The 27406-nt window shown below is 42.2% G+C and overlaps 3 protein-coding genes across 5 annotated transcripts in view; 1 reads left to right on the plus strand and 2 right to left on the minus strand.

The window, feature by feature from the left end:
- The window catches only part of necab3 (N-terminal EF-hand calcium binding protein 3), a 48144-nt gene extending 40631 nt beyond the window's left edge, over positions 1–7513 (minus strand). For both annotated transcript variants that reach the window (XM_069678265.1, XM_069678263.1), the window contains exon 1: positions 7255–7513. In XM_069678265.1, coding sequence (XP_069534366.1) covers positions 7255–7377 — 123 coding nt within the window. In that variant the 5' untranslated portion in view covers positions 7378–7513. The remainder of the gene's footprint in view (positions 1–7254) is intronic.
- Positions 7514–8411: 898 nt separating this feature from the next.
- Positions 8412–17160, plus strand: rbck1 (RanBP-type and C3HC4-type zinc finger containing 1). Its single transcript, XM_069678046.1, has 13 exons — positions 8412–8588; positions 8677–8724; positions 8994–9138; positions 9444–9540; positions 10228–10426; positions 10762–10913; positions 11000–11173; positions 11512–11672; positions 11786–11882; positions 12795–12974; positions 13079–13177; positions 15190–15333; positions 15431–17160. The coding sequence occupies exons 2-13, from the start codon at positions 8685–8687 to the stop codon at positions 15509–15511; spliced, it is 1569 nt and encodes a 522-aa protein (XP_069534147.1). The 5' UTR covers positions 8412–8588; positions 8677–8684; the 3' UTR covers positions 15512–17160.
- Positions 17161–18967: 1807 nt separating this feature from the next.
- On the minus strand, positions 18968–26081 carry tbc1d20 (TBC1 domain family, member 20). 2 transcript variants are annotated; one of them, XM_069677863.1, is made up of 8 exons: positions 25679–26081; positions 25235–25420; positions 24989–25069; positions 24015–24201; positions 23759–23860; positions 22746–22887; positions 22341–22519; positions 18968–21544 (listed from the first exon to the last, which is right to left on the minus strand). In XM_069677863.1, the coding sequence occupies exons 1-8, from the start codon at positions 25728–25730 to the stop codon at positions 21280–21282; spliced, it is 1194 nt and encodes a 397-aa protein (XP_069533964.1). In that variant the 5' UTR covers positions 25731–26081; the 3' UTR covers positions 18968–21279. The 2 variants fall into 2 exon arrangements, with proteins under 2 accessions (XP_069533964.1, XP_069533965.1); XM_069677864.1 differs by lacking the exon at positions 25679–26081 and having other exon boundaries at positions 24989–25064; positions 25235–25379.
- Positions 26082–27406: the final 1325 nt, after the last annotated feature.

Raw genomic sequence — 27406 nt, forward strand, 5'->3', positions numbered from 1 at the left:
TTGCCTCTACTGGATATTTTGATATGAGAGAAGTTATTGTCAAGGTGACAACTAATCCTGTATAACCATCATGTCCAAAGAGCCATGGCAACAAGCTGAGGCTCATCAGTGGTATCCATAGAGAAGATTCAGGACGGAAACTTTGGCCAGCTGGTTTACCCGAGGACAAAAATCCAGAGTTTAAACGACCTATACCAACTCTACTAAACTATTTATAAAGCACCTTCTCTACAAACATGCAGAACAAAGTGGTCCAAATTGGACAAAGTGCAACACAGATGTAATTTATGGACAAAAATTGACAACAGATTTTGAAACACTTAGAATGTACAATGTTGAATCTGATTGAAATATTGAAGGCCAAAAACCCACCACCCCAGATTTATGTCACGTGTCGGCTGAAACGAAAAGGGAGAGGACTCAAATGCAGACTAAGGAGGCTTTCACATTAGGGACCCAGGCTGAGTACACTTGACCCCAAAGTCCAGTTTGTTTGATTGGTGTGAACACTTTACGGTACTCAGGCATGGATCATTGATCCGTAGTCAGGTCCACTTGAAAAGGTGGCCTCGATTACGGTTCATGTGTACTCGGGTACGGTACGCATCCGGCGTGAAAGCTAACTGTACCAAACCAGTGGACCGCTTTTTATCTTGTGTTCTCCGAAATCAGTGTATGCACGCAGCACCGCTGATCTCATCCTCTGAGCTGCACGGACAGGGCTGACACCGTAGGAAGGTAGGTGAGAGGATCGTTCTTGAGATTCTGATAATACAGGCTACAGTCCTCGATGTGGCAGCCCCAGGTTTGACTCCCACCCTCGGCCCTTTACTGTGTGTAATCTCCCATTCTCTCTTCCCTGGTTTCCAACACTATCTTCTCTCTTCAATATAGATAAAGACATATAAGCCCCCCCCCAGAAAAACCACACGAAGAGGCGAAAACAAAATTTACACTAGGAGCAGGGAGTCTGAGGAAAGGTTTCACAAAAGTTGACAAGGAACAAACTGGTAAAGAAACGGGGAAGACAAAGACTACATACACACTGTGTGTAAACAGGCACAGGTGAGACCAATCAAACACAGGTGAAAACTATCGCAATCGCAAAGGCAGGAAGTATGACATCATACAAAAAAAGGAAGGATGATTGACAAAATAAAACAGGAAGTGAAAACACAAAAATAAACAAATAATAGAAAACTAAACAACAGGGATTAAACGTGACATATATGTGACTGAAGTGAGCGTTGCAGATATTTTAACATATCATTGGAACAAACACACAGGTGCAATTATTAAACTAAGGAGGGCTGAGTCACAGTCAGCTGCTCCAGTAGCAGAGCCACAGCACCATGCATGCTGCAGCATTTACTGGTTCACTTAAATTAAACAGAGCCATCGTTGTTATTAATTACACCTGACCTGTGCATTTCTCGCTATGACGAGCATCTCTCGTAAAAAAGGCCAACCTAAGCTGCTTCTGCTGCCAGCTGCTGTTTGCTGGCCTGCCGCCCTGACTGCACTGCAACCTTTGAACACACCAACGTGTTACACTGATTCATGAACTGTTAGTAATTACATCACTGGGTTATTTTATTATTCTTATTTTATTTTATTTGGTTTCTCACTGCCTTGGTTGTTTACATGTGCATACAGACGACTCTGAACAGTCATAGAAGGTCTTCTCTTCTCCCAGTGGTGGTTTTGATGCACTATGAGGAGGTTAATAACCAGAAGTGGAGTCTGCGCCACTGGAGTCAGTTGTATGTGTAATAAAAGCAACTATGATGAGGATTTTTGTATGTAATTTATTCTATCTTCTTGTAATGATTTAGTCTTAGTCATGTTATTAATTTCTGTTTCATTGGTTAGATCATTTCCTGTTTTACTTTGTCACCTTAGCTGTGTCCCAATCCACGGGCTGCAGCCTTCGAAGGAGGCGGTCCACGGAGGACGCTCCACTCACAGCCTGCGTAGACGTTAAAGCCGAACTGAAATGAGACAGTCTGGTCTACCTTTGCGTCACCAAACTCCACTCCTGTCACCTAGCAACATGAAGCTAGCGGGCTAATTAGCTAGCATAACTAACGTCGCGTAAATTAACCTATTATTTTGAAGATAATTTGTTTTAAGGGCCCTTTCGTTTTCTTAAACATGTGTAACGCTAGTTATTTGATTTGTTGTTATTTGTTGAGTTGAAACCAGAAACCATTACATTTTAGAGTGTATTCCTCGGCCGTTTAAAAGTCAGCCATTTCGTTTTAAATTGGCGTGCAATGCACCCAATGGATCCTTCGCAGCTCGGGAAATGGAGGACACATTTGCCTGCGACATCTGAAGGAGCCTTTGAATTGGGACAGCCTTCGATGCGCTTCTGTGACGCAATCGGCCTTCAAATAAGGCCTTCGAAGGCTGCGGCCGCTGGGTTGGGACACAGCTGTGATGTTCTACTTCCTGCCTTTGTGTGTTTTCCCACTTGTTTGATTAAGTGCCCTGCCCTTATTGTTTTCACCCGCTCCCTTTTTGTGAACTGCGACAGCTTCTCAACCAACAGATATAATTGCAATTGAAACAGTGAAGGAGCTTTCACAAGCTGCTTTTGCATGGTGCAGATGACTGTTCAGCTACTTAAAGGAAAAGTTATGTGCAGTTCTGCAGAGTGTAAAAACTACAAACATCTACATCAGAGCCATGCCAGCCCAAACATTCTGTCAATGATCAGATCTTCATAGCCGATGAGAAAGAGTCAGTGTGATCATTGTTCCCCTGATAGTCTGTGTGGTCCGGAGCTGCCAGGTATTATTGTAGTATCTGTCCTAAATACTTTTGTTCTGTTGGGTCTATTTTTAACAAAGGTTCAAAAATTCACAACCATTGCCAAATGTATGATTCAGCTTTGCTTCAAGGCAGAAAGCACAAATGAGTCACTAACACTGGGAAAGCACAGGACACAAGGCCATACAGTATGGCTTATATAGCTGACCATGTGAGGGGTGTTAGTCAGCCACCTGAAAACAGAGGCTGCCTCTCGCTCAACAAACAACGATTTCCATTTAGGACACTGACTTGATTTAAAAAGACAGTACAGGAAAAAAGCACAATCTAAGGACACGGACTGCACTGGGCATTAAATAAGTCCCCAGTGTAAACATAATCACTTAACCACTTATCTGAGCTGAAAACAAACGTTAGTGTCCCCTGAACGCCTCTTATCAATCATCCACTGATTGTTTGTTTGCATGTGTGCACAACAGACATACGCTGGAACAAATTGAAACAGGTTGAAGTAGCTCTTGGAAATCAAATGGATGTTTACAACTGTCACTTTGATTGACAATTACCTTTATTTTCAAGTCCAGTAAGTGGTGTTGATAATTGGACTAAACAGCGGGGGAGGACGAGTGCATCATTATAAATAACCTCAACTGTGGAGTCTCCATGTAGCAACAACGAAGCTGGTGACAGAAACGTTGAACTAAACTATGAAAATAAGAGAAACTGAAAATATCTGATCAGCCAATCACATGGCAGCAACTCAGTGCATTTAGGCATGTAGACATGGTCAAGATGATCTGCTGAAGTGCAAACCGAGCACCAGAAGGGGGAATGAAAGGTGATGTAAGAGACTTTGAACGTGGCATGGACGATGGTGCCAGGCAGGCTGGTCTGAGCATTTCAGAAACTGCTGCTCTACTGGGATTTTCAAGCACCTCTGGGATGTGGTGGATCGGGAAAGTGGCATCGTGGATGTGCAGCCGACAAATCTGCGACAACTGTGTGATGCTCTCACGTCAATATGGATATGGAAGTCTCTGAGGAATGTTTCCAGCACCTTGTTGAATCTATGCCACAAAAAATTAAGGCAGTTCTGCAGATCCAACCCAGTACTAGCAAAGTGTACCTACTAAAGTGGCCGGTGAGTGTATGTTGGCACAACACTTCAAGAATGTATTTCCATAAGCAGCACAGTTATTATAACCAACATTATCTTACATTTTGAAGAGGAGCTATGCAGTCGTACTTTAGAAATGATTTCTGTTCTGCTCTATCGATTCCTTCTCCTGGATTGTTGCTTCCATTGTCAGGCAGCGTTCAGGACTGACATGCTCATCCCAGGTTGTGACCTACAGGTTATTAATAACAACAGAATCCGCCCCCTCGCTTTCTTTCTCCATAGGTCAACATGCTCGGGCGCTGCACTTTGGCTCTCTGCCTGTCATTGTCTGTCTCTCCACAGCTTCGGTCCTGACTAATAACGAGATCAAACCACTTCACGACACACTCGGCGCTCTATTTCTGATGCATCTGTCTAGACTCAAAGCTGCAAACCGCTGCCTGTGTTACCTGGTGGAAATCAGGGAAAATCTGCTTTTAAAGCTGCTAAATTTAGCCTGTAATGTGTAAACCATTCTTGCTTTAGCTTTCTGTGTTCTGTTCAGTCTTTTCCCTTCTCAGTCAGTCTTTTCTTTTCGCCCTCTGGCACTGGAACCGATCCGAGCAGCATGTTTTTTTAGTTGTTTTTTTTACCCGTGATGCACGCTTCAACGAGAACAGACTAAGAAGTCTTAAACATGTTTGTTGTTTGTCTGAGTCTTCGGGCTCTACAGTGTCAGGAGACGATAATGTATCATTTACAGCGAGCGTAGAAAAGGTCAAACCTGCTTCCCAGAGCGCTGCTGTGCTCATGTCATAGTGGCAGGTGTTGAGACAGTGGGTCCTCTCGGGCTCTGCTGACACACAGCACTCTGTACGGGGCGCTGGATTCACTGTTCATGGAGGATGAACTATTGTTAGGTATATTGTACTTGCCATATTTTCTTATCGCCATTTTTCCTTGACATTTTTCTTACATGTACAGTATATTTCATGCTTTTTTTTCTGTTTGTTTCTAAACGTAGAAAAGAAAGAGAGGGAGGACAGACTGAAAAATCAAAGCGTGCTGGTGATCAAGCAAGCTTTAGAAATGCAGAACAACCGGATACACAAAAAAAGACCTTAAAAAAGCTGCAATCAACACAGAGATGATAAAACTAGCATCATTATTTCCCCGTGGCCTTCGGACAGGATGGGGCTATGTGTCCAACTCCAGGAATGTGGGTTGAATACTGTGAATCTCTGCACCTTCTACATTATTGGATCATTATTGTTAGAACATATAACAGACCTACGTTTGATATATTGATATTTGAAGGAGCATCTGTTAGTACAACTGTGCATCATGGTGTCAGACGAAGCGAGGTACTGCACGCTGCCTTTGTTTACATTTTCCAGGGCAAATATTCAAAGTGACTGATACATGTGACTGTTAAAGATAAAAACCACCACTGAAGCATTAACAGGACAAAATCAGCAGAGAGAAGAGGTACGGCTTTGTCCACAGGGGGCGCCAAAATCAACACAAACTGCCTCACAGGAGCTTTAATACTGCAAATGCAAAGGCTTTCATCAGTGGGTCATAGGCTCAGTCACCATTGTGTTACCTCATTCTGCGATAGATAGAGACTTAACAGACATTTATTTATTATTATTTGTAACAGTGTGTTGTATTTGCTGCTGCCTATCTTTGCCAGGACTCACTTGAAAAAGAGGTTCTTAATGGGATTTCTCCTGGTTAAATGAAGGTTAAATTAAAAATATTTTTTAAATGGAAATCTTTAAGCTTATCACTTTAATACCCCCATCTTCTTACAAAATCTGTTTTTCTCCATATCTCCAGCTGTCTATAGAAAATCAATGTGAACCACTGCAATAATAAAGTTTAATCCACCGGCATTACCTCAATCAATCAGCATCGATCCGCTCTACTTCTAAGGCAATATTTCCACCTGTTTTCAGGCTTACTAGCTGACCAGCTGACTTTATTAGGCTACATTTCAATGTTGGGACTATTGGAAAACCACAACAGCAGCTCTAATGAAAAATCTAAAGCCAGCAATCTCGCAGATGTCCCGATTGTGAGGCCACAGGCAGGAAGTGAAAATAGAATTCGGTGAGCAGACAAGCATGACAATCAAAACCAACACAGCATGTCCTTGTCTGACTGCACAGTATTTGCTATTGACTCTATTATCACCTATGCAGGCTGTTTTAGGCGATCCAAACACAGGTGTGTTACCACCATAGAGCAGAATGTAGCGTGTTTGTGCGCCGTCAATAGAAACAATTCAAGGTTGAAGGCTGAATGTGGAGGCACTTTTGTGCTGCTGTACGCTGTTCAGGGACACAGATACAGTGACAACTCTGCAAAGTATGAGTAATGTGTCCTTATTTAGACAAAGGCTGTCAGAGTGCTGCGTTAGACACAGACTCGCAGGGACATCAGTTAGTAAGAGCCCAGTTCTTGTACACATGATGGGCCTGCTTACACACGACAAGACAGTATGTGATGGATGGGTAATTATTGTGATGATGGATAGTCTCCAGTGCAGAGCTGCAGCAGCCCTGTTATTGGTTAAAGCTGCAGCAGGGGTTGGTGTGTCTGTGTGATTGTGTTATGTATGTGTGTTAGATGTGTAGAGCAGCCTAAAGTCCAAAATCAAAGTCATAAGAACATGACACCACCCCGAAATCACTTCAACTGCAATAAGTTTTGTGTTTTTGCACGATCGTTTTGTGTGTAGCATTAGCATGCCATGTTAAATAAAGCTAACAAAGAGACCAGAGGTGTGTGTGTGTGTGTGTGTGTGTGTGTGTGTGTGTGTGTGTGTGTGTGTGTGTGTGTGTGTGTGCAACAAAAAGAGGAGAACCCCCAGCAGCCCCTAAACCCATCCGACTGTGAGGGCTTAATTTATCATGCAGAGGCAGCATCTGCAGCTCTTCCTACTTTCCTCTGGCACACACACACACACACACACACACACACACACACACACACACACCCACACACAGACACACACACACACACACACACACACACACAAGTATTGTGTAAGCTTTGGGTGTGTGACGGGGGTAAACAAGAGGATCATATTTGATAAAACATTTACACTTCCATGTTTATAGAATTTACTATTAATAAAAATAGTGAAAATTAAACTGTAAATTGTACTACACTGTAATTAAGTCCAATATTTCTCCATCTTTTATGCTTTTAAACAGTTTAAATGTTGCCTATTTCGACTTTAATCTTTGAAATGACAAGACACTGGACACTAATATAAGAATTTAAGAATGAAAAGCTGATATTTATTATCATCTGAATGATGAAAAACATTTTCCGCAGTCTTTTACGAGTTAAGGAGTCGATACACTCACATCATGAAAGATAGTCAGTCCCTGTCCGGCGCTGTGCAGCGGCTGCTGTTGCTGCTGAGCCCGGAGATGCTTCTGCTTGGCGGACTGCAGGCACATAGTGATCATCTCCGTACAGGCCAGCATCTTCGAACGCGTCCAGACACACCTCGATCAGGGCGGATAAAACTGTGGACTGTGGGGAGCGGTTGAAGTAAAAGTCTGGCTGCAGGTGAGACACAGAGAGAAGGTGAAGTCGAGCAGGCAGGCGGAGACTCGGAGATGCTCTGTAACTTTGTGATGAGCTGCTGAGGAGAGCTGCCCGCCCCTCCTGCAGGAGCCGCTGTGATTGGCTCTTTAATCTCAGCCGTGCATCTGGACCAAACTGTTGACTGCATCAAGACCAGATAGCATCTCTAGCCTCTGGTAACGTTGTGTTGATGTACGTCAATCCCTGGACGGAACATAGACCTACATTTAGGCTAAATGCTCCTACAAACTTCAGGATCAGAAATATATCTAACTCTGCATACTTAGTGATTCCTGACGATGCTTGAGTTATTTACACGATTACATATGCAATATATTTGCTAATGTAGTGCGTATATTATGGTTCACGGGTCAAATCAATGATGGCTCAACTATACAGTCGCTCTTACGTTGAAAGTAAATATTAACACTGTAAACTGGAGTGTCGCTGATGCGTTCACGTCCACTCCAACTTTGAGCTGTAAAATACAACCAGACCAACTATTGACCGACACTGCCATCTGCTGGATGTTGAGAGTCTTTGTTCTGACCTTATTAAATAATACATATCTTTTTCCATTGTGTTTATATTCCTTTACACAGGCTGCAGTTGTATTCTGCTTATTAATGTCGTTGGTGTGACTACAATTGTGTCTTTAGACTGAGGAGCTGCTGGTCGAACAGTGTAGGAGAGTCACAAGGGGAGGTAGACATTTCAAACTGGGGAAACAAAACTATAATGTGTACAGTTAAACTTCTTAAATGTAATTTTTTGTGTTGCTTTTATAAGTGTATTTAAAATAAACAATTATAAACCTTTCAGTAATAAGAAAGGGGGCGGGGCCAAAAACCTGTGTGCGAGCCTTTTAAAGTTTCTCTTCCTCATCAGATTCTTGAGTCAGTTTCGCTTTCCATTGAACCTGACAGCGGCTGAGGAACAAGAAGTCACAGCTGGACGCTGCAACAGAAGAAGAAAACAAGTAGTTTAGTCTTTAGTAGGCTAAATTTCTTCTAGTCATCAGACTCCTAAACTGCATTTTTACGTTTAAGTCGACTAGAGGAAGCGTGTGTTGGATGCAGACAGGACTGCTGCAACACGACCTGAGAAGGTAACTTGTCAACTTTTCTTATTAAGAGCAATGTTTTTATATATCTGCGTTGTTTGTTTGATATATTTTGTGCTACCTGTCGTTTTAGGTGGATTTATGGCTTCTGAAGTTACACCGCGAGGCAACCTGAAAGAGGGTGAGCAGGTCAACTTAGTTTCGATTTTGTTATTAGAGAACTAACTCTAATCATGACATATGATACTCATACACCTTAAAGTGTAGGTGACTGTTACCTTTTGAACTCTGTCTTAGGATTTTGACAGTTAGTGCTTGTTTCGATCAGAGACCGCAACAGACAGGGAGACAATTACATAACACACGAGCGGAGCCCTGACTAAAGTACAGTAGCCTGTGTTGAGAAGTCACGTGAAGACATGAACTCTTCTTCTCTTGCTCCCCGTGCAGCGGAGGACCTGGCCCTCTCTCTGGGTGAAGCCCTGAGCAGCGGGGACGGACAGGAAGCAGTCAAACTGTGCCAGAGACTGTCTGAGCTCTCTGTCCCGGTGTCTGTCAGCATCAACAATCAGGCCTACCCTCAGGACTCCATTAGGTGGGGACCGTCTGCGTGTGTGGGGATGTGTTTGTGTGTGTGACTTCCTTGTTTTGGCCCCAAACAGAAACCCTTAGGGAGGTGATTTTCTTGTTTTAATGGCCATGTTTATTTTTAGATTGAGGAATGGTTTGTATTGTGATGATGCAATGGATCAGAATGAAGTATGGCAACAACAAAAGTGCCTGCATGCATGTATGTCAGGTATGTGTCTCTACCCACAGTACATGCACTGTGTGTGGTTGCTAACTGAAATAAGCGCAGGTCGGATGTATGTTTAAGTTCTACTGTTTTCTCCTCCACAGGTTGGTGGTTGGAGTGGAGGATGCTCAGTCAGATAACTACATCCCAGTGACCGTGGAGGTTTCTCTTGACATGACTATTGCACAGCTGAAAGAGAAGGTACTGATGTAACAGCTAACACTTACAGAAGAGGGTCTAACAGACGTATTTTACCCGAACAGCCATAATGTGTGACTTCTTTCTTTGCTCTTGTCTTTGTGTTGTTATCAATCAATCATTGATGTTTTGATATTTTATCGTGGCTATCCAGTCACTTGCAAAGGTGAGTGACAAGTTTGTATCTAGTGAGAAATGTCCAGAATGAAAAAATTACATTGGGTGATTGTTTATTACAAAGACGATGAAGTAGACAGAAAGATTACCGTTTGATGACATCAGTGATGATAAATCCAATACTTTTGCTGTTGCTGTGATCCTGCGGTACGTGTACGTGGTAAATTAAGTCTTAGGGTAAGAACCGTTTGTTCCCTCCACCTACGCCTAACTAACTTCCTATTCACCTGTGACCTTTAAACACCTGACCTATCATGTGACAGATTACCCCAACACAATACACACCCTGGTGGTCAAATTAAATCAGTCCATATACACAAAACTATTTACAAACATGAGACAAGAATAAACACATGCTTAATTGGCTCCTACAAGTGCGCTACAGTATGTGACAGTAGGTCAGTGGGCCCTATTTACAGTGTTTAAAGTTTGGTATTTTTAGCATGCATCTATATATTATTAAAATGAATGGGTTTTTGAATGATCCGTCTTTCCCACATTTCATGTTCCCAGATCAGCCACGACTTTGGGTTCGCCCCCATGCTGCAGCGTTGGGTGATCGGGAAGCGTTTGGCTCAAGACCGGGAGACGCTGTACAACCACGGTGTCCGTCAGAACGGAGACAGGGTGTTCCTGTTCATCCGCTCTGCCCATGCTGCTCATCTCACACGGCATCAACAAAGGCTGGACCAGGAGCAGCAGCGCTTTGACGGTCAGTAATACACACACACACTCACTCGCTCACAGATGGAGGCTGTAGAGTAAGTGTGGTATTTTTTATCAGTCTGTTCTGTTATTTTTGTCAAAACATGTCAATTGAATATCATCGCATAACTGAAATTGCAAACTGAGGAATGCATTTATTGAACTCCTTATTTCTCCTACTATTCAATAACAAGCAAGTTTAATCCTTTAGAGTTTTTGTTCAAATTTTAGGCAAAGTCTGATTAAATAAAAAGCTAAAAAGCCAGAAAACTGTCCAATCATAAACCACAAACATCAGTTTTCCAAGTAATTTTGATTTATTGTTTGCTAATCTATTCCCAGGCATCGTGGAGTCGATGCATTCGATGCAACTATTAGCCAGAGGCGGAGCTGGTGCAGAGAAGACGGCCCCTCTTCTAGATGCTGAATACGCTCCTCCTCTTCCTCCAAAACCCCCGACTGCTAAGAAGCCTCCTGTGCTTCCCAAACCTCAGGTCAGAAAACAAAGTCTGCATCAGTGTCCACTTATCATGTGACCACGAGCTGTACAAACATTCTGTATGTCTGTGTTTGTGTGCAGCTGGGCTGGGCCTGCGCGATGTGCACGTACGTGAACAAACCAACGCGTCCAGGCTGTGAGATGTGCGGGGGGGAACGGCCGGACGGTTACGAGGTGCCCAACATCTACCAGCCGGACCAGCAGGAGGTTCTGCGGATTCAGCAGGAACAGCTGGCCATGCTGCAGTACGAACAGGTAGCAGAGGTTCTTAAACCTGATACACACACTTACACAGTGTATTCCAATACAGTACAACAGCTCTGCCTTACATTCACCGCTATAACCCTGATGCATGTACTTGTTTTGGAAAGTAAAGACCTGACACTTCACAGTAGATTAAAGTAAGGGTGGGTAAAAACAATACCACCACAGTAGAGTGTGTAACAGCCGTGATGGTACTCATGGAAACTTTTAAAGCTAAGAGCCTTTTCTGCTTCACTTTCCATTTCCTGGAAACGCTTGATAATCATGTTCATAATGAGGCACTGTAATTAATCTGTGTCTCATCATTGCCTCGTTCCCTGGTGCTGAAGGCTCAGAAGGATGAACGAGAGATGAACTACCTGCACCTTTTGGCAACTGAAGACATGAACCTCATCCCCAACACCGCAGAGGCAGAGTGTCCCATCTGCTTCTCCACCCTGGAGCCAGAGGAGGGCATCGTGCTCAGAGAGTGTCTGCACACCTTCTGCAGGTCGGACACATAATCAGATGGTCGCTTTGTAATATGTTGTGATCAAAAGTGGTGTCTGTTTTCATTATCCCACCTGTATGTGTTTGTGTGTGAATACGTGTCTCCTTGTTCAGGGAGTGTCTAAAAGGGACGATAGTGAACAGTCACGATGCTGAGGTGTCGTGTCCTGACAACTGTGAGAGCAAGCTGCTGGACCGAGAGATCCAAGCAGTGAGTATAAGACTGGACAGCATGTACATGACAACACACAACAGTTCATAATAATACAATAAGTTAGATGTTACTTTTACCAGAGTTTCATTTCAGTTGTTTTTAGTGGACAATGATCACAGAAAATTCTCACAATTAATATTAGTAAATTAGCATTTAGTAATGTACGCCTAATGCACATGTCCCTATGTATGTGTGTCAGATTATATTCATAAAAAAAATGTTTTCTTCTTCTACTTAAACTTGTCTGTAAAATGTAAGAGCTTGTGATAAATCACATCAGAGTTAAGGAAGGCCTGTTTTTTCAGGCAAATCTGACACTTTATATGTTACGGGAAACCAGACAGACACATTTTAAGCATCTTTCTGACACGCGTGTGCGGGGACAGAATCGCTCTAATGTTATTCAATGCTGCAATCTCCACCAGCCGCGTACGCTGTGCGGGAGCCGGGCGTAATATGCGAGTAATTTTCTGCTGCTCTGTTCGTTTTACACGTCAAGTCTATTTTTCCTCGCTGCTGCGCATCTGTGAAGTGTAGAGAGCTATGTAAATACACGGTCACAACCAAGGAATCCATGTTAAACGATGTGATCTCTTCATTTTCCAACTTCGGTTTCCTATAGAAGGTATAGATAGGCTGTATGAGCAGGCTTGAATATGTACATGTCCTCAACATCTGGGTAAACCAATCCATTCTCATTTGATTCTACATCCTATATAAAACAGGATTTATGCACAATTAAGAAATAAGTGTACACATCAGTTGCAAAGTTGTCTACTGTTTCCAGCAGACGGCACACTTATTGGCGTTACTAGCCCTGACCCCTAACCCTTACAAACATAAAGACAACCCTACAGTATGTAGACTGTAACTCTCTCTCTATCTCTCTTTGTGTGTTTCTGAATGCAGCTGCTCACAGAAGAGGAACACCAGCGCTTTCTGGAGCTGCGTCTGAGCATCGCAGAAAGCCGCTCCGAGCACAGCTTCCACTGTCAGACTCCCAACTGTCGAGGCTGGTGCATCTACGAGGACGAAGTCAACGAGTTCCTCTGTGAACTCTGCAGTGAAACCAACTGCATTCTCTGCAGGGTACTTTTCAAGCTATTACTCTTTTAACCAACAAAATAACTAACCACGATCACTGTGTGTAACAGCAGGAGAAGCTAATAAAAGGGAGTGGTGTGATTTTGCAGGCCATCCATGAGGGCATGAATTGTAAGGACTACCAGGATGACCTGCGTATCCGAGCACAGAACGACGAGGCGGCTCAGCAGACGAAGAGGATGCTGGAGGTAAGTCAAGATACCTCACACGCTGTGAGTGATGACTCTGCACAGGAGCTGCCGTTACAGCTGCTTTGATGGTGACAATAAACAGCTGTGTGCTCAGTGATGCCTGCAAATCAACTTACACCATAAACAACCTCAGCAGAACAGTTTTACACACAGCACTGCACCCCGACACAAGCATGGGAAGTTCTGAAGAGCCGCTTTCCCACTGGTCAAAAAAAACGGCAACACGCGTCTTTTTTGCTTAGTGGGAAAGTTTACAGTCAGCATCCAGACCCGGGTCAAATGTCTCTGCAGTAGACCCGGGTAATTATCGCCTCGGCTCCGATCGCCATTGATGGGAACACAAAACCAGCGCCCCCTGTGGGGCCGTACCTCTTGTCTCTTTGCTGATTTTGTCCTGTACGTGCTTAAAGGGGCAGTATCTTTTAAATGGATATTCTCATATTTTCATGGGCTTCATCGGTTTGGGTGTTTATTGTTCACAGGGAAAAAATTAAAACTGCGTGTTTTTCCAGAATTACATGTTTAAAAAGGTCGCCTCTGAAACGGGCCGTTCAGAACAGCTGCAGGTTTCTACATAGAACCTTGCTTTCGCTGAAATCGACCAATCATCATTCACCTCAGGCTGCCTTCTCGCACGAGCTTATAGTCAAGTCGTTGTCAAGATTTCTACTTACCATTCTGATACCTCCTGCCGATTCTGGCTCGTACATGTAAGCCCGAATATCCTAGAGCAGCCATGTTTTCTAAAACTTTGGAGTGCGGCCGCTTCCCCACGTGGGATCGCACACTTGGGGGAGGGGCTATGCGGTCACTCCAGATACAGTCAGCCGATCGTGGCAAAGGTCTGACCTTTGAATGGTGAAAACCAGCTTGTTGGTTTCTGGAGGAAGGAGAGGCTCAGAAAAATAATTATTTTAAAATATGTTTACAGTTTTTAAAACGAAACAAACTTTACCAACGTGAAAAAGTCTCATCCTGCTTCCTCTAACAGTCACACGAATCACTCGCTTTAATATTCTGCCCTGGAAAATGTAAACAAAGGCAGCGTGTAGTTAATTGCTTTGTCTGGCCACTACCCCCCCGCCAGTGGTTTCAGGCATTAGACATGTGAGGGAAGTTCCTGTGATCAACATGACTTCTCATCTTTGATCATGTGTTTGTCAATATGATCATGCCTTTGCTGAGAATTGATTCCTAACCATTGAAGAAATGTGTGTCATGTGTTCACCATTGTATTACTTTGTTCATGTTGCAAGTTAATGATAAATAAGACCACTCAATGTGAGGAAGTTTAGTCTGGATGGGAGTGTAACACCCCTTCCAATGAGTGTATGTGTTTACGTTACATTCTCTGCTGTATCAAAGAGATGAGTGTAAAAGAAGATTAGGGATGATAGGCACGTGACATTCTCAGGATGATAAAAGAAGAACAATGTGTGATATAGTAAGTTAGTATTGATTATTTAATTAACTCAAATGACATCCTGAGTGTAATAATGTGTATCCTGTTGTTTCGTCAAAGCCTAAAGTCCACAACGCTATAAGAAGGGGAAGAAACTGTTACTCAGAATGGCTCTTGCTTTCAAGCAATAAAAGTCGACTTAGAAACTGAAACATTGCGCTGGGTGATATTTTGTTATCCTCTCTCACCAATCCTAGACAAAGACTAACTTTCAGTTGCCACGACAGAAATAACTATATAGAAATAATCAATGTTGTCTCTGACGGTCTGGTTTGCTTTTGTAGCTCATGTAGAGTTAATTTCAGTCTGTTTCATAACCAGATAAAAACTCCTCACAGGAGCTTTAAATAAAACAGACGGGCAGGTTGTCATATGATGTCTCAACATATTTGGCTGTTGTCATGTTTAATGTTTAATGTTGCTGTGAGGTGCATTATTTCTACTTGAGGTGTTTATTCCCTAATGATTGTACAGGTATTTGTACTTTCATGCATTTCTTCCTATGGCTACTTTACACTCGACTTGATCTCACTGTGTTTTGATACAGAGCATGCTGGAGAACGGGGAGGCCATGAAATGTCCGCGCTGTGATGTCATCGTCCAGAAAAAAGATGGCTGTGATTGGATCTGCTGTTTGATGTGCAAGACAGAAATCTGCTGGGTCACTAAACAAGCTCGCTGGGGTCCAAATGTAAAAACAATCACTTTTTTTTTTTAACAGTGTTTTTAGGGAGTTCATGTGTTTGAGCTGTTTGTGTGACTTTTTTCTCTGTTGTTGTACATTGCAGGGAAATGGAGACACTTCTGGGGGATGTGGATGCAGAGTCAATAATCAGCCTTGCCATCCCAACTGCCAAAATTGCCACTGAGGGAAGTACACTAATGAACACACACGCAGCTGCAAGCGTGCATGCACTGTCTGAAGAAGTGCACACCTCAGCTAAGGCTAAGTTTGCTAGCTTAATTCCGTCTTTCTAAAGGTTTTTTAGCCTTGTTGTCAGTCTGCCTACATGATTTGTCTCCGAGGCACAGCCTTCTTTAAAGCCATAAATGCTCTACATAAGCTACAAACTGCAGCTTTATCTTCCACATCCCCACAGCTGAGGATGTGAAATGTCATCTAACTAATCAGTTAGTCTACAAAACACCAGAACTACAGAAAATAAGTGTTACAATTACTGGAGCCCAAAGTGATGTCTTCCTAATTAAAGTGGCCAGAACATTATTTGAACTTGTAAACAGTGTATGATTCTTGCTTGATAAATGACTACGGTTTGTTATAATAACGGTATATTTTCTTTCAGTCGACCTATCAGACTGCGGTGAAGGATGTTTACATTGAATGAATGTGTTCATGTAGCGAAACAAGCTGCTCTGACGCACGTTAAGACTTTGAAGTATCAGGCTGATCAATGCCACAGAGGACAGTTAATGATGCTGTATATTCTTCATGTATTCAGGACTCTGTGATCTTCAGTATTTATTCCTCAAGAACGACATAAATGATGTACAATGGCATATAGAGTATTTGTTGTGTATGTCTGGAATCTATAAAGTTTTGGGTTGCACTCTTTTTTTTTTTTAAGTGACAGCGTTAATGCCAATTAACTGGAAGAGTCTGGCATGGCAGGCATTATTATAGCAATGAAATATGGAAACATTGAGCTCAAAGAGCAACTGGTCCCACAAAGACGTTTAGGCTACTCTAAGGCCCAATCCCCATCTCCACACTCACACACCTAACCGGGAACGTTCTTATTAGATCTAATGGTGCATCAGGGTTCCAGGCAACTTGTGATGCCATGAGTGTGTCCCATTCCTCATTTATAAGCAGTTCTCAAACCCTCCTGGAGTGCTTAGGCCCAATCCCACTGTCCACCCTAAAGCCCAAGTTTGGACATAGTGATACATTATCAAATAAATAAGTAAGTTTACTAAAATATCCTTAATCAGGCCAGTTTAGCAAAAGCCAAAAATGTTTTTGAGGAAATGTCAAATTAAGTTTTTACTTGTAAAATGGCTTTAAACTGATTAACTACTTGTGTTATGAATTCACAGTGATCTTCCTCAGCTCTGAAGCATGTCCTGACTAAACTCTAATCAAAGAGAGCATTGAATTTATGATCATAAAGCAACAAGTTACCATTGTGAGAACCAAGGCCATTTTTCTCTGCATAGCAGGAAAGGTTTACAGATTAGCACTTCTTATCAGACGGGAGAGACAGCGAGAGGAGCCGTTTCCATGCCTCCGGATCTTCCTGTCCCGCAGGAGTCACAGATAATGTTCCCGCAGAACAGGTGTGCATCAGATGTACGTTTCATGTGAAACATTAAGAGTAATATAGTAAGATTTGCAGACTCCTTTTTGTTTTTAATTACGGACCAATCTGGAAAGTCGTAACCCGTAAGGATGAGTGTAACATGAAGGGTTTAAAAAGCTGGAAAAAATGTCATGTTTTTGCACTCTAAAGTTAAACTCTGTATTTGTGTTTTCTTAAATCTGAAGAATAAATATTTTGTTCTAGATAAAGTGTTGAGTTTTGTTCTTTTGTATCTCAGTTTTTGGTTCTTACTAATCTCTCTTTACAGGGCAGGGGCGTGGATTTTAGGGATGGCATGTTCTGGTTTCAGTTTGTAGTACGCTTGTAGTCCGAGTAATATTGACCAATCAGATATCAGCAGGCGGCGGCGTATGCAGGAAAAACAGTCCGCGGGGAGAGCAAAAGCAGGCAGAACGTAGTGCACCGTAATGACATCCCATCAGCGTGATCTGATGATTTACCTTCTTATTAATCTCTATAAACAGACATCCGCATGCTAACAGCGAACAATCCGTTCAAGATCTAAAATTCAACTTGAGATAAATTCCCTTGACGCTGTAGGTCAAGTAAGCCATACAGCACTCAGATTTCCCGACTTCCTTGAATGCATCAGAAACGATGGCTCCGACCTCCGTTCAACAAACGAGCATTTTAAAAGTAATTTTCTTCTCCTCTTAACGACAGACCTGACAAAGCTTCATTTTTAGTTTTACTAATCTGCATCATGATGTTTAAATGTCGGTAAGACCTGTTAATGAAAGTCAGTCACAAGAGAAGTCTGGACTCGAAGTCGTTTATCGCTAACCGCTGGCTACATATCCGGCATGTTCACCTTTGTCCCCAGAGGCTTTATCGTCGTCAGACTATGGCCGATGGGATCAGAGATTGGGTTCTTACAAACCTTCTCATCGTAATGCAGGGCTGCCAAGTTTCAGAAAATCACAAGAGTGAGACTTTAGTGTCATGATGTGTTTGAAAAAAATTTGGCCTGTTTTAACGTCGATATATACCTTAAGACTGATGTCCTCACCTCCATGCCAGCTGCTCTCCCTGCACTGTGGCCTCCTAATGCTAGTCTTAATTAACCAGAAATTAGAAATGAAAATTGTGACAAGAATTTTGACAAAATACATTTATTTGCAATATTTCATTTCAACCAACTCTCCATCATTTAGCTGGGGACATGTCTCATGTTGTAGGCGGTTGTGGCAGATTTTGATGCCTTGATGACAGAGGCAGGGGGCTCCCACTTGAAACACTGTGGCTCAAGGCTCGCCATCTTCACAGTCATGATGGACGATAGAGTTCCCTCAAGAGCCAAACTGTTTCGGGTTTTGGTTTTGTTTGAGTAGGGGGTGATTTCGGACACAGCCAAAGTGGATTCCAGGGACTCTGTGGGTTCCTTTAGGGGGGTCTAATAATAATACAGATAAAAACTAAGAGCAACATTTGTCCTACGTCGACATCAAACTAGTAAAAATATTTAAAAAGTGAACCCATTTTCAATAATTTTGTGTGATCAAAATTGGGTAGTTACCTACCGTCCGTCTTCTAGCAAGCAGGAGAACGTCGAGTGGGTTTTAAATGTCGGCGCTGTTGTGTGTGAAAGATCGTTAGAGACGCCAAGACCCGCCTTACGTTGCTTCTGATTGGTTTATATTGCGTGGTGCCTTCCGTGGTTGGTTAGATTTAGGCACAAAGGACTGGTGGATTGGTCTGGGATTGGTTATCTCGGTCAGTCAATCAGAGTTACTCGAACTACGGCATGCCGCGAGGACCAAAGTTTATTATCATGAAAAAAATAAATATAGAGTATTGAATGGGGAAATATAAGCGTGAGAAATGTCAAGTGTGGCGTGTGGTGTGAGAATGGGTCAAATTGCGTGACTGTCACACTCAAAGCGTGACGCTTGGCAGCTCTGGTAATGTATTTACAGTTGTAGCAGATAGAAAAGAACCCCTGCAACTTCTCTCTTAGACATTGATGTGTAACTCTGTAAGAAGTAACACACATGTTGACTCTAGTTTATTAGCATTTTCTTGTACAACTTTACATTAGTAAGACAGAATCGTTATAACAAAATAAACATAAAAGGCAGATAAATCTTTTAGTGCAACGAAAATAAAATGAAAACCACTGAGTGCAGACACATGGTGTATTACAATACTGCTGAACAACTAGACTCTCAGGCACCTCAGAGCGAGGGCATGATACAGGTCACCTTCAGTTTGATAGAGTTTGTAGATCAATCAGTGGTTCACTAAAGAAGGCAATAAAACCAATCAAGTATAATAGGAATGGGGTGATCGAGTTTTGTGTTCGTATTATCGCAGAAACAACTCTTGACCTCAGCTGAAGTGAGAAGTTTTCAGTTGACTGTTGTGCTCAGCAATGCAGGTGACCGAGGACCAAACACTTCTGAAGATTTATGTTGAACAAATTACATCGGAAAATATTACAGGCCACCTAAATTCAATATCTTAAAATGAAGTGCTCTGACAAACTAAAAGCCATGTATTTCCTGGTCTGCTATTTAAGTGTGTGCGATACAGCTCAAACCAACCCATTACTTTAAATCTGTGATTGAATGAAAATGACTGGAACACTGGAATGAGCTGGACTGCTTCTGAAAATGCTACTCAAAGCAATCAAGCTAACCAAATGACGTGTGTATAAATTAAGTTCCTGTTTAAAACAAAAACATTACTCTGAAGGCTCCGGTGCTTTTTCTGAAAAAGGGCACCCTTCCTGTACGAGTGAGCAAAGCGCCTACCAAAATAAATTAAAGTTATTTAGCAAAACTAGATTCAGTCAGTGCAAACTGGGTCCCCCACTGTGCTAACACGACGACTACGATATCCACTCCATTACTAGCGATTCGTCCCAGCTCTGATATTTTCTGTAAGCAGGCATTGAGTGAGTTAGTGTTGCTGAACTGTGAAGAGAGATTTAATCATCTACTCCAGAAAAAGTCACACAGAAAACCTACACTAGTCATTCAGGGCAGTAAAACACAGACACATTTTTAAGATTAAGCAACTGGAGAGCTAAAGTAAAACTATTTCGATTGTTTTTACTTCCAGCACTGTGGAAGCAGGACACCATTCAGGGGTCTAATCTTCAAATATAAGGCTAGAAGAGACACAAAACTAGTCTGAAGGAGGCGACAATATATTTACTCTGGTAACACCACTAACATTGGGATAAAAACTTGACTGACAGACAAGTTTTGCTGCTCCTAATACCGAGCCAGAATAAATATGTAATCAAGGGTGTCAACATGTTTAAATATACTCGGCCCCAGAGAGAGAGCCGAATGAGGTAACACAATGGTGACTGAGCTTATGGCCCACTGATGAAAGCCTTGGCATATTCAGTATTACAGACTGGGTGCCTGGTGCAACTTTCACTGAAAAAAATCAGAGGCAGCGCCCAGTTAGTGACACGTTTTCCATCACCCAGCAGTGGTTGGTCTGCCAGAGAGGGTAGGCGGAGCTAAGCGGCTGCTTTTACGGTCCGTCTGCATAACTGGGAAGTGTGCTCCCGCAATTACCGTTTATCGGCACAGGTGCCGCCAAAGAACAAAAGAAACAGAGATCTTTGAGATTAGAACTTCAAACTAAATCCTAAAAACCTAATAAAACGGTGACCTTAAAAAGTGTCTGTGTTTCACAACCATATTACGGATTATTATTTAGAAATAGTAAATTATACAAAGAGAGGACTCTAACTAATCCTCTATTTGGTCTCAGTCCAGGTTTTTAAAATGATAACGACCAAACACAATCACACACACACACACACACACACACACACACACACACACACACACACACACACACACACACACACACACACACACGCTCATACATTCACTCTAGCTCTCCTAATTGGCAGCAGATTCAAGTGTGATGTTTCCACCAATCCTTCAGCATAAATCTTTGTGAGCATAACTCATTCTCCGATTATCCTAGAACCAAATATAAATACTTTAATCATGACACCTTCAGTAATAGTTCTTAGAAATACAGTGTCTTAACTACAACAAGATGGATCCTTCATTTGAGAATACTCGCTTTTTGTTGCTTTTACATTGGTGCATGTTCTTCAGGAGTCATAAAAAGGACCCTCAGAGGATGTTTGGTCACATCCTCGAGGATGAGAGCGGAGCGTTAACTGGTTCAGTTCAGAGAGAACACTCCAGACAGTGTTATCGACTGCAAGGTTTGTGGTTTAATCCATTAAAGGGTTCTTGGAAACAGACCCACCAGCTAGGTTCAGTCAAGGACAGATGGATAGAGCAAAGGGGAGAAGTTCAAGGAAACAAGTCCAGCTTTGGGGCCCACTCCAGGGCAGTGTTGACCACAGCCAGAGCTGCTGCCCCCAAAGCTACCGTCAGGCCCATGACAGCCAGTCGGACAAACCGCCGCGCTGCTGAGGGCTGGGCCACTACCCCTGCCGAGCCCGCTGCTGAGCTCTCCAGCGCTTCCTGTTTCTGTCGACGACGACGACGGAGGACAGAGTCCGGTCGCTGTTGGGTGGAGGCAAGGTCAAAGTCCTTAAAGGTGGAGGAGGCCATGCTTAGGAGGAAAAGAGACAGATACACAGAAAGACAAGACAGACAGAATGTTAATGAAAGAATAGGAAATAACTCGAGTTGTTGAGAAGAAATATAAAACTGTATAGCATCATTACTTAAGATGTAAGTGACACATGAATTAAGCTGTAAGAATAGTCAGAGTGAGAAAAGATGATCACATCTAAGGCAGGTCATTTCTGTAAAGTTGAGGGGATGTAAGTCTACAAGCCGGTTATGTATATTGTTGGTATGTTATACTTATTTGTAGAGCCCGACCGATATATCGGTCAGCCGAATTTATCGGCCAATATTAGCATTTCGCAGATATATCACTATCGGCGAATATGATATTAATACGTACATTTTTTCAAAATATAGTGTAAGGCAGTGTCATGTGGTCTATCAACAAACAGAGGGCACTGTATTTATTTTTCAACACATGGGTCAGACCCATCGCTCTTCATGCAAAAGCTGGAGTCAAGAAATGTTACTTGAAAATCCAGTATCGGTCGGGCTCTTCTTACTTGTTTATAAATATCGTTTGCAGTATAAATTTGGACATTTGGTTGCCCTCATTACATGCACAGGGTTGTATATGTAGGGGCAGAGTGGACTGAAAGAGGCAGACACAGTTGGAGGTGGAGCAGACCTGGTCATGCCTTGTACGACTATCGCAAAACACTACAAGCTAAACTGTAATTAACATCTGGAAAATCACTTCCATCAGTATAATAAAAAAAAAACTGGAAATTGGAAATGCAAAATTGCCATTATAGTAATCCTATGGAGTTAACTACCTGTCATGTGAGGCGGCCTCTTTTGCCAGTTCAGACGGAGGGAACTGGACAAAGAGGTCTCCTGCTCTGCTGATGAGGGTCTCATAAGGAAGATCCTGAGGAATCTGAGACAGCAGGTGATGAACCATGGCCATATCACATTCGCAATCCAACACCTCCTCTTCTCTGTACAGTACAATCTGCAACAGAGCAGTAAGCAGTTTATTACCCATCAAAAGTGCAAGGACTAAGAATGACATTACTAAGAGGATCAGGTTAGGCAAACTTGATTTGTTTTTATGGTCTAAAACAGCAGCAGTGACTTGACTTTGCAGGGATGGACCAATCAATTAGCCATTACAGTAGAGGAAAGAATTTAGTTTCCCTCGAATAGCAAAATAGAAGTGCTGATTATAAGAAACTCACCACAGCAGCGAAATAGATTGGCATCAATGGATGGCAGGCCAGAAAGAAGTCATACAACCGGACAACATGGCGGAAATCTGACAGGACGTGTCCAAACCAGGTGATCAGCCAACTGAGAGCGAAGACTGTACCCACCTCAGCCCTAAGAATCAATCAATACATGACAGAGGTCAACTTAAATCAGCAACAAAACTATAATGTGTCCTTCACCTAGGGGACAGTGTAAAGCACTTAGGATGATATATTATTAAAGTTATGGCCCTGAAAGGTGTGGACAGCTTTTAAAGTGACTAACTTCCTGACCTGTGTTGTAAAGTCTTTACAGAGGAACCTCATAATAGGATCGGTATGTTGTAATCCTGGTAATCCTTCTCCTTGACTTAAATGATTACCGTAGTCTTTTAAAACTGTTGAAAAAATCTTATAAGCATATACTTTATTATGGAAGTGTTATTTTAATAATGCACATGATATCAGAATCCTTGCTGGGGGGCTCTTTGCAGAAAATTCAGTTGTTTCTGTCAGCCAAGAAACCCGACTACGACGAGAATATACCGGTGGATCGTCTTAAAAATCTTCAGGTCTGCAGTCTACATTTCAAACCTGATGATTGTGAACAAGACATGACATCGAGGCGGGTGTCCTAGATTGAGGAGGTGTAGCTTAGCGAGCTCCCTGATGCGTTTTACAAAGTCTGGTGGAGGTTTTCTGGGGCCCATTGGAGAACCAGTTGCTCCAAAAGGCACAGAGCGAAACTGCATTTTTTTCCTGCTATAATGGCATTAGCTCCTCGTGATAGCATGATAGGACTGAGGTTGAAAATCAGCAAACTGGCCCTTTAAGACTAAATACACTTAAGAATCAAAATGTATTTCTTTAGGACAGCAGACACTTATGGAAACAATGTGTAAATGGTATTATATTTCATGACCATATATTGTACTGGGTATGAGCCTTTCAATTATCTTGCAAATAATGCTCAAACTATATATATAAAAAGAAGAGAGTCTTACTGTTGCATGAAGTCATGCACATCAGGGTTGACCCTCTCAATGATGGGCATCAAATAGTTGAGAATGTGTTTTGTGTTGTCCATGGTAGGATCCATGAAGTCCCTGACAAGAGGAGAATGGAACAGATGGTGATTAGCACACTGCTTTTGAAGGAGTTGAATATGAGAGGGAAAGGATGTGTTGTATTTCACATTGTGAACACAAAAGAGAGAAAGAAAAATAAGTAGCAACATAAAGAAAGCTGCCGTAGAAGTACCTGAGATGATGTGTAGAGAGCTTCTCCACAAGAGCAGTTGCAAGGCGCTCTCCCAGGACCAAAAGGAAGGTGACAACAATGTCATGGTATCCTTGGTAGTAGTGCAGCTGAGGATTACGTTTCAGAACCAGGAGGATGATGTCAATGAGCTCTTCCTGGAGACCCTCCCTCTGCTCATCTGGCATACCTGTACAAGTCCACACAAATTGAAAATACAGTAGTTGTTAGTTTATAAAGGCAGTGGGTAGGGTACCTAATCAATGACCCCATTAACATAAAATGAAAATGCTTCATTTTTCAGTCATAATTTGTCTTTTGCTGATTTATATTGGCGCAGCATAAACCACAGTTAAAAACAGTGCTTGTTGGAATAAACTTCAGTGGAGCGAAGTCGTTCCACCTCTGAGCTGACATCGGAGGTAGTAACAGAGATGTAACAGAGGTGCAATGTGTGTGTGTGTGTGTGTGTGTTTTAAGCATGCACTTGTTTGTTTACACCTCACACATGTTTTTCTTGTAAAAACACACACTGGGGCGGCTTTGCGCCCTTCTGGGTGTTTTAATGTGAGCCAAGTTGGAGACCAGCAAAACAAATACTAACAGCAAGTAGTGGCAAAGCTTTATACAAGACCTACAAGACTATTTACACAAAGTAAGCGTCAAAATAGGTGCATTTGTCGTTGCTGTAGAACTCAATGCAACAACACAAACGAAAACCCCCTGAGAAAACAGTTTTTCCCCCGCCTTTCTGATGCAGATAGTGAAGAAAACTCATTGGTTTACAATTTATGAGTTCCACCACAGTATATTTGAATAACATTCATTCTTAAGGAAAAATATCAAGGTTTGGTGCACAGGACAGTGGCAGCTCAGTTTGTGTGTGTTTGTTATAGGGGGGTGCATTTGTGCTTCTACAGGAATATACACACAGCTCAGTTTCATTTAACACTTCAAGAAATAGGGGTTTTACTCACCAGGTGGGAACCTTCGCAGTGAGCGCTGGACATCCAGCAACACCTGGTTGTAGTCCTTGTTATTCTCACGCTCTACCTTCTCTGGACAAGACACGACACCAACAGTATTATCATACAATAGTCAAATAATGTGAGTGGGAGTGGGAGAACTTGCACCTGCTAAGACCCCGTGTGTTAATATTTGACATGCACAGAGAACGTGTAGTCTTCATTGCTCTGTTTGTGCACATGTAGCGAACACGATACCTGGCTCTTGATCCAGGACGCTGAGGGGGACGTTAAGAAGCCGAGGCCAGACTTGACAGCGAATCTCATCAGTCAGCAGTCCTCCTTCACTAATAGCCATCCTCCTCAAAGCTGCCACATCAACTGGACTCACACTGAGGGCCTGTGTGATATCCGCAATTTTCCTCTTCCGTCTAGTGTCCCAGTCTAATACATATAAAACACAATGATAAAGTAGCCAGTTAGCCTGTGTTGATCTTGTGAGTTAAAAGTCATCGATTGCCTTACTTTTAGATACAGCTAACGTCAGTTAGCACATTTACTGAGATTATAGGGGGCATGGTTAGCAACTCCAGCAACAGCGGTCATGCATTTAGCATTAAAATGAATTTGATTGCATTTTCGCTGCTGAATTGCCAAAATCACGAGAGCTAGTCCTTAGCGACCTGCCATATATGCTGTTACCTTGTTTTCCATTCACAGGTGACGAGGCACCAGCACTTCTAGAGTTCTTCATATTGTCTCCACTTCTTGGTGTATCCTTTTAGATTACATTACTTGCCATTCTTCTTTGTTGGGCTAACCTCGGTTGTGCCCGCTTTTCGTGGCTTTCCAACTGGAAGCTAGCTGTGTAATTAGCAAGGCCAGCCTCATACAAACACGGCCCGATATTAGCTATTCACTGTTAGCTAGTTATCAGGCTAACACCACTCTGCCCTGGTTCGAAAACCGCTACTTTTAGCAACCCATCCATCATTTTTCGGAGTACTGACAAACTGGTTCACAATTAGGAGACACCGCTTAATGCAAAAACGGTCACACCGAGAAAACGTCTACATGTTTACACTGACGGAAGCGACCAATAGGAGACAACAGCTTTAGCTAGCCTCCCTGCTTAGACTGCGCGATGACGTGGCACAAAGATGACGTGAGGTGACGAAGAGAGGCGTGTCTATACAGTCTATGGTCTATCTTAAAGGCTGTGTGAATTTGATGATGAGATGCCTCCCAGGAACAAATATGTCATTAATCTGCTGATTTTATTAGCAAAATTCCATCTTTAAAACAAAAACCTAACGTAATAGTTGATACATCCTATGTTAAATCCTACCTGGAAACACTAACATATTGCACAAATCCTAAAGCCCTGAAAACCAAAGCTTTTTGTGATGGATTGGATTTATCATTTATTTGATTTAACTTATTCTGCCTTATTTTGTTTACTTTAATGTATTTTAATTAATTTGCATATATATGTTATACGTCGAGCTGACAACCTAGTCTCTATTGTTGAAATGTACTGTACTTTCAATTTGTAAATAAAGTTTTGAAAAAAAAAAATCTTACTGGCTGTGTCAATCAAATAGCAATAATTGAATTGAGCTCAAACCCACCTGTGTGTCTTCTGAACATATGCTTCAATGGAAAAGACAAAACTCAAGGAAGCATCACCTTTTGCACAAGGCAATTAAGTAGGTCAATGTAATAAATCAATTCCCATACTATTTTTCAGATGTAGTCTATGTGAAATTAAAGGGAATGGGTTCTTTTCAAGTTTTTCATATGGTCTCACGCTTTTGGACGCCATTGTATATGCAATGTCTGGTGTCATTCACTCTAATACTGTTGGACTATATTTGTTGTTGCTCAGTAGCCAGCCACACACGACCTGAGGGCTTCGATAGATACTGAACGGTTTCATAAATTACTCATTATAATTGTTTTGCTACACATGTGCCTCTTAGTCATACGCCAAGTTGTGTTTCACTGTTTACTAGGTGTGGTGTTTGTGGCGTTCGTTCTTATGAAACGAAAACGAGAGTGACAGAGCATTTAAATAGCAGCTTCCTGCACGCACAGAGCAGAGGGTGTGTGAGCAGCAGCAGCAGCAGCAGCAGCAGGGGAACTGACACAGGAACTACCGGCCGAGTAGGACGGATGCAAACAGGCTCGGTTCTTTCTTAATGTCAAGTGGATTTTAATATTGGTAAGTTTTCATTCTGTTTCTTTATTTATGCTAAGTTTGGGGAGAAGATGAAAGGTTCGACTCAGCTAAATTGCTAATTTAAACTGATTAGCCATAACGTCTCGTCACTTTAAGGAGTATATAGGCAAGAAATAATTGTCTTTCATTTTTAATTTTTTTTATGTAACCTTTATTTTACCAGTAATAATCCCATTGAGATATAAAGA

Source organism: Semicossyphus pulcher, unplaced genomic scaffold, assembly GCF_022749685.1.
Source record: "Semicossyphus pulcher isolate SPU_LCO1_2020_fin unplaced genomic scaffold, fSemPul1.0.p SCAF_3, whole genome shotgun sequence".
Taxonomy (NCBI): Eukaryota; Metazoa; Chordata; class Actinopteri; order Labriformes; family Labridae; genus Semicossyphus; species Semicossyphus pulcher.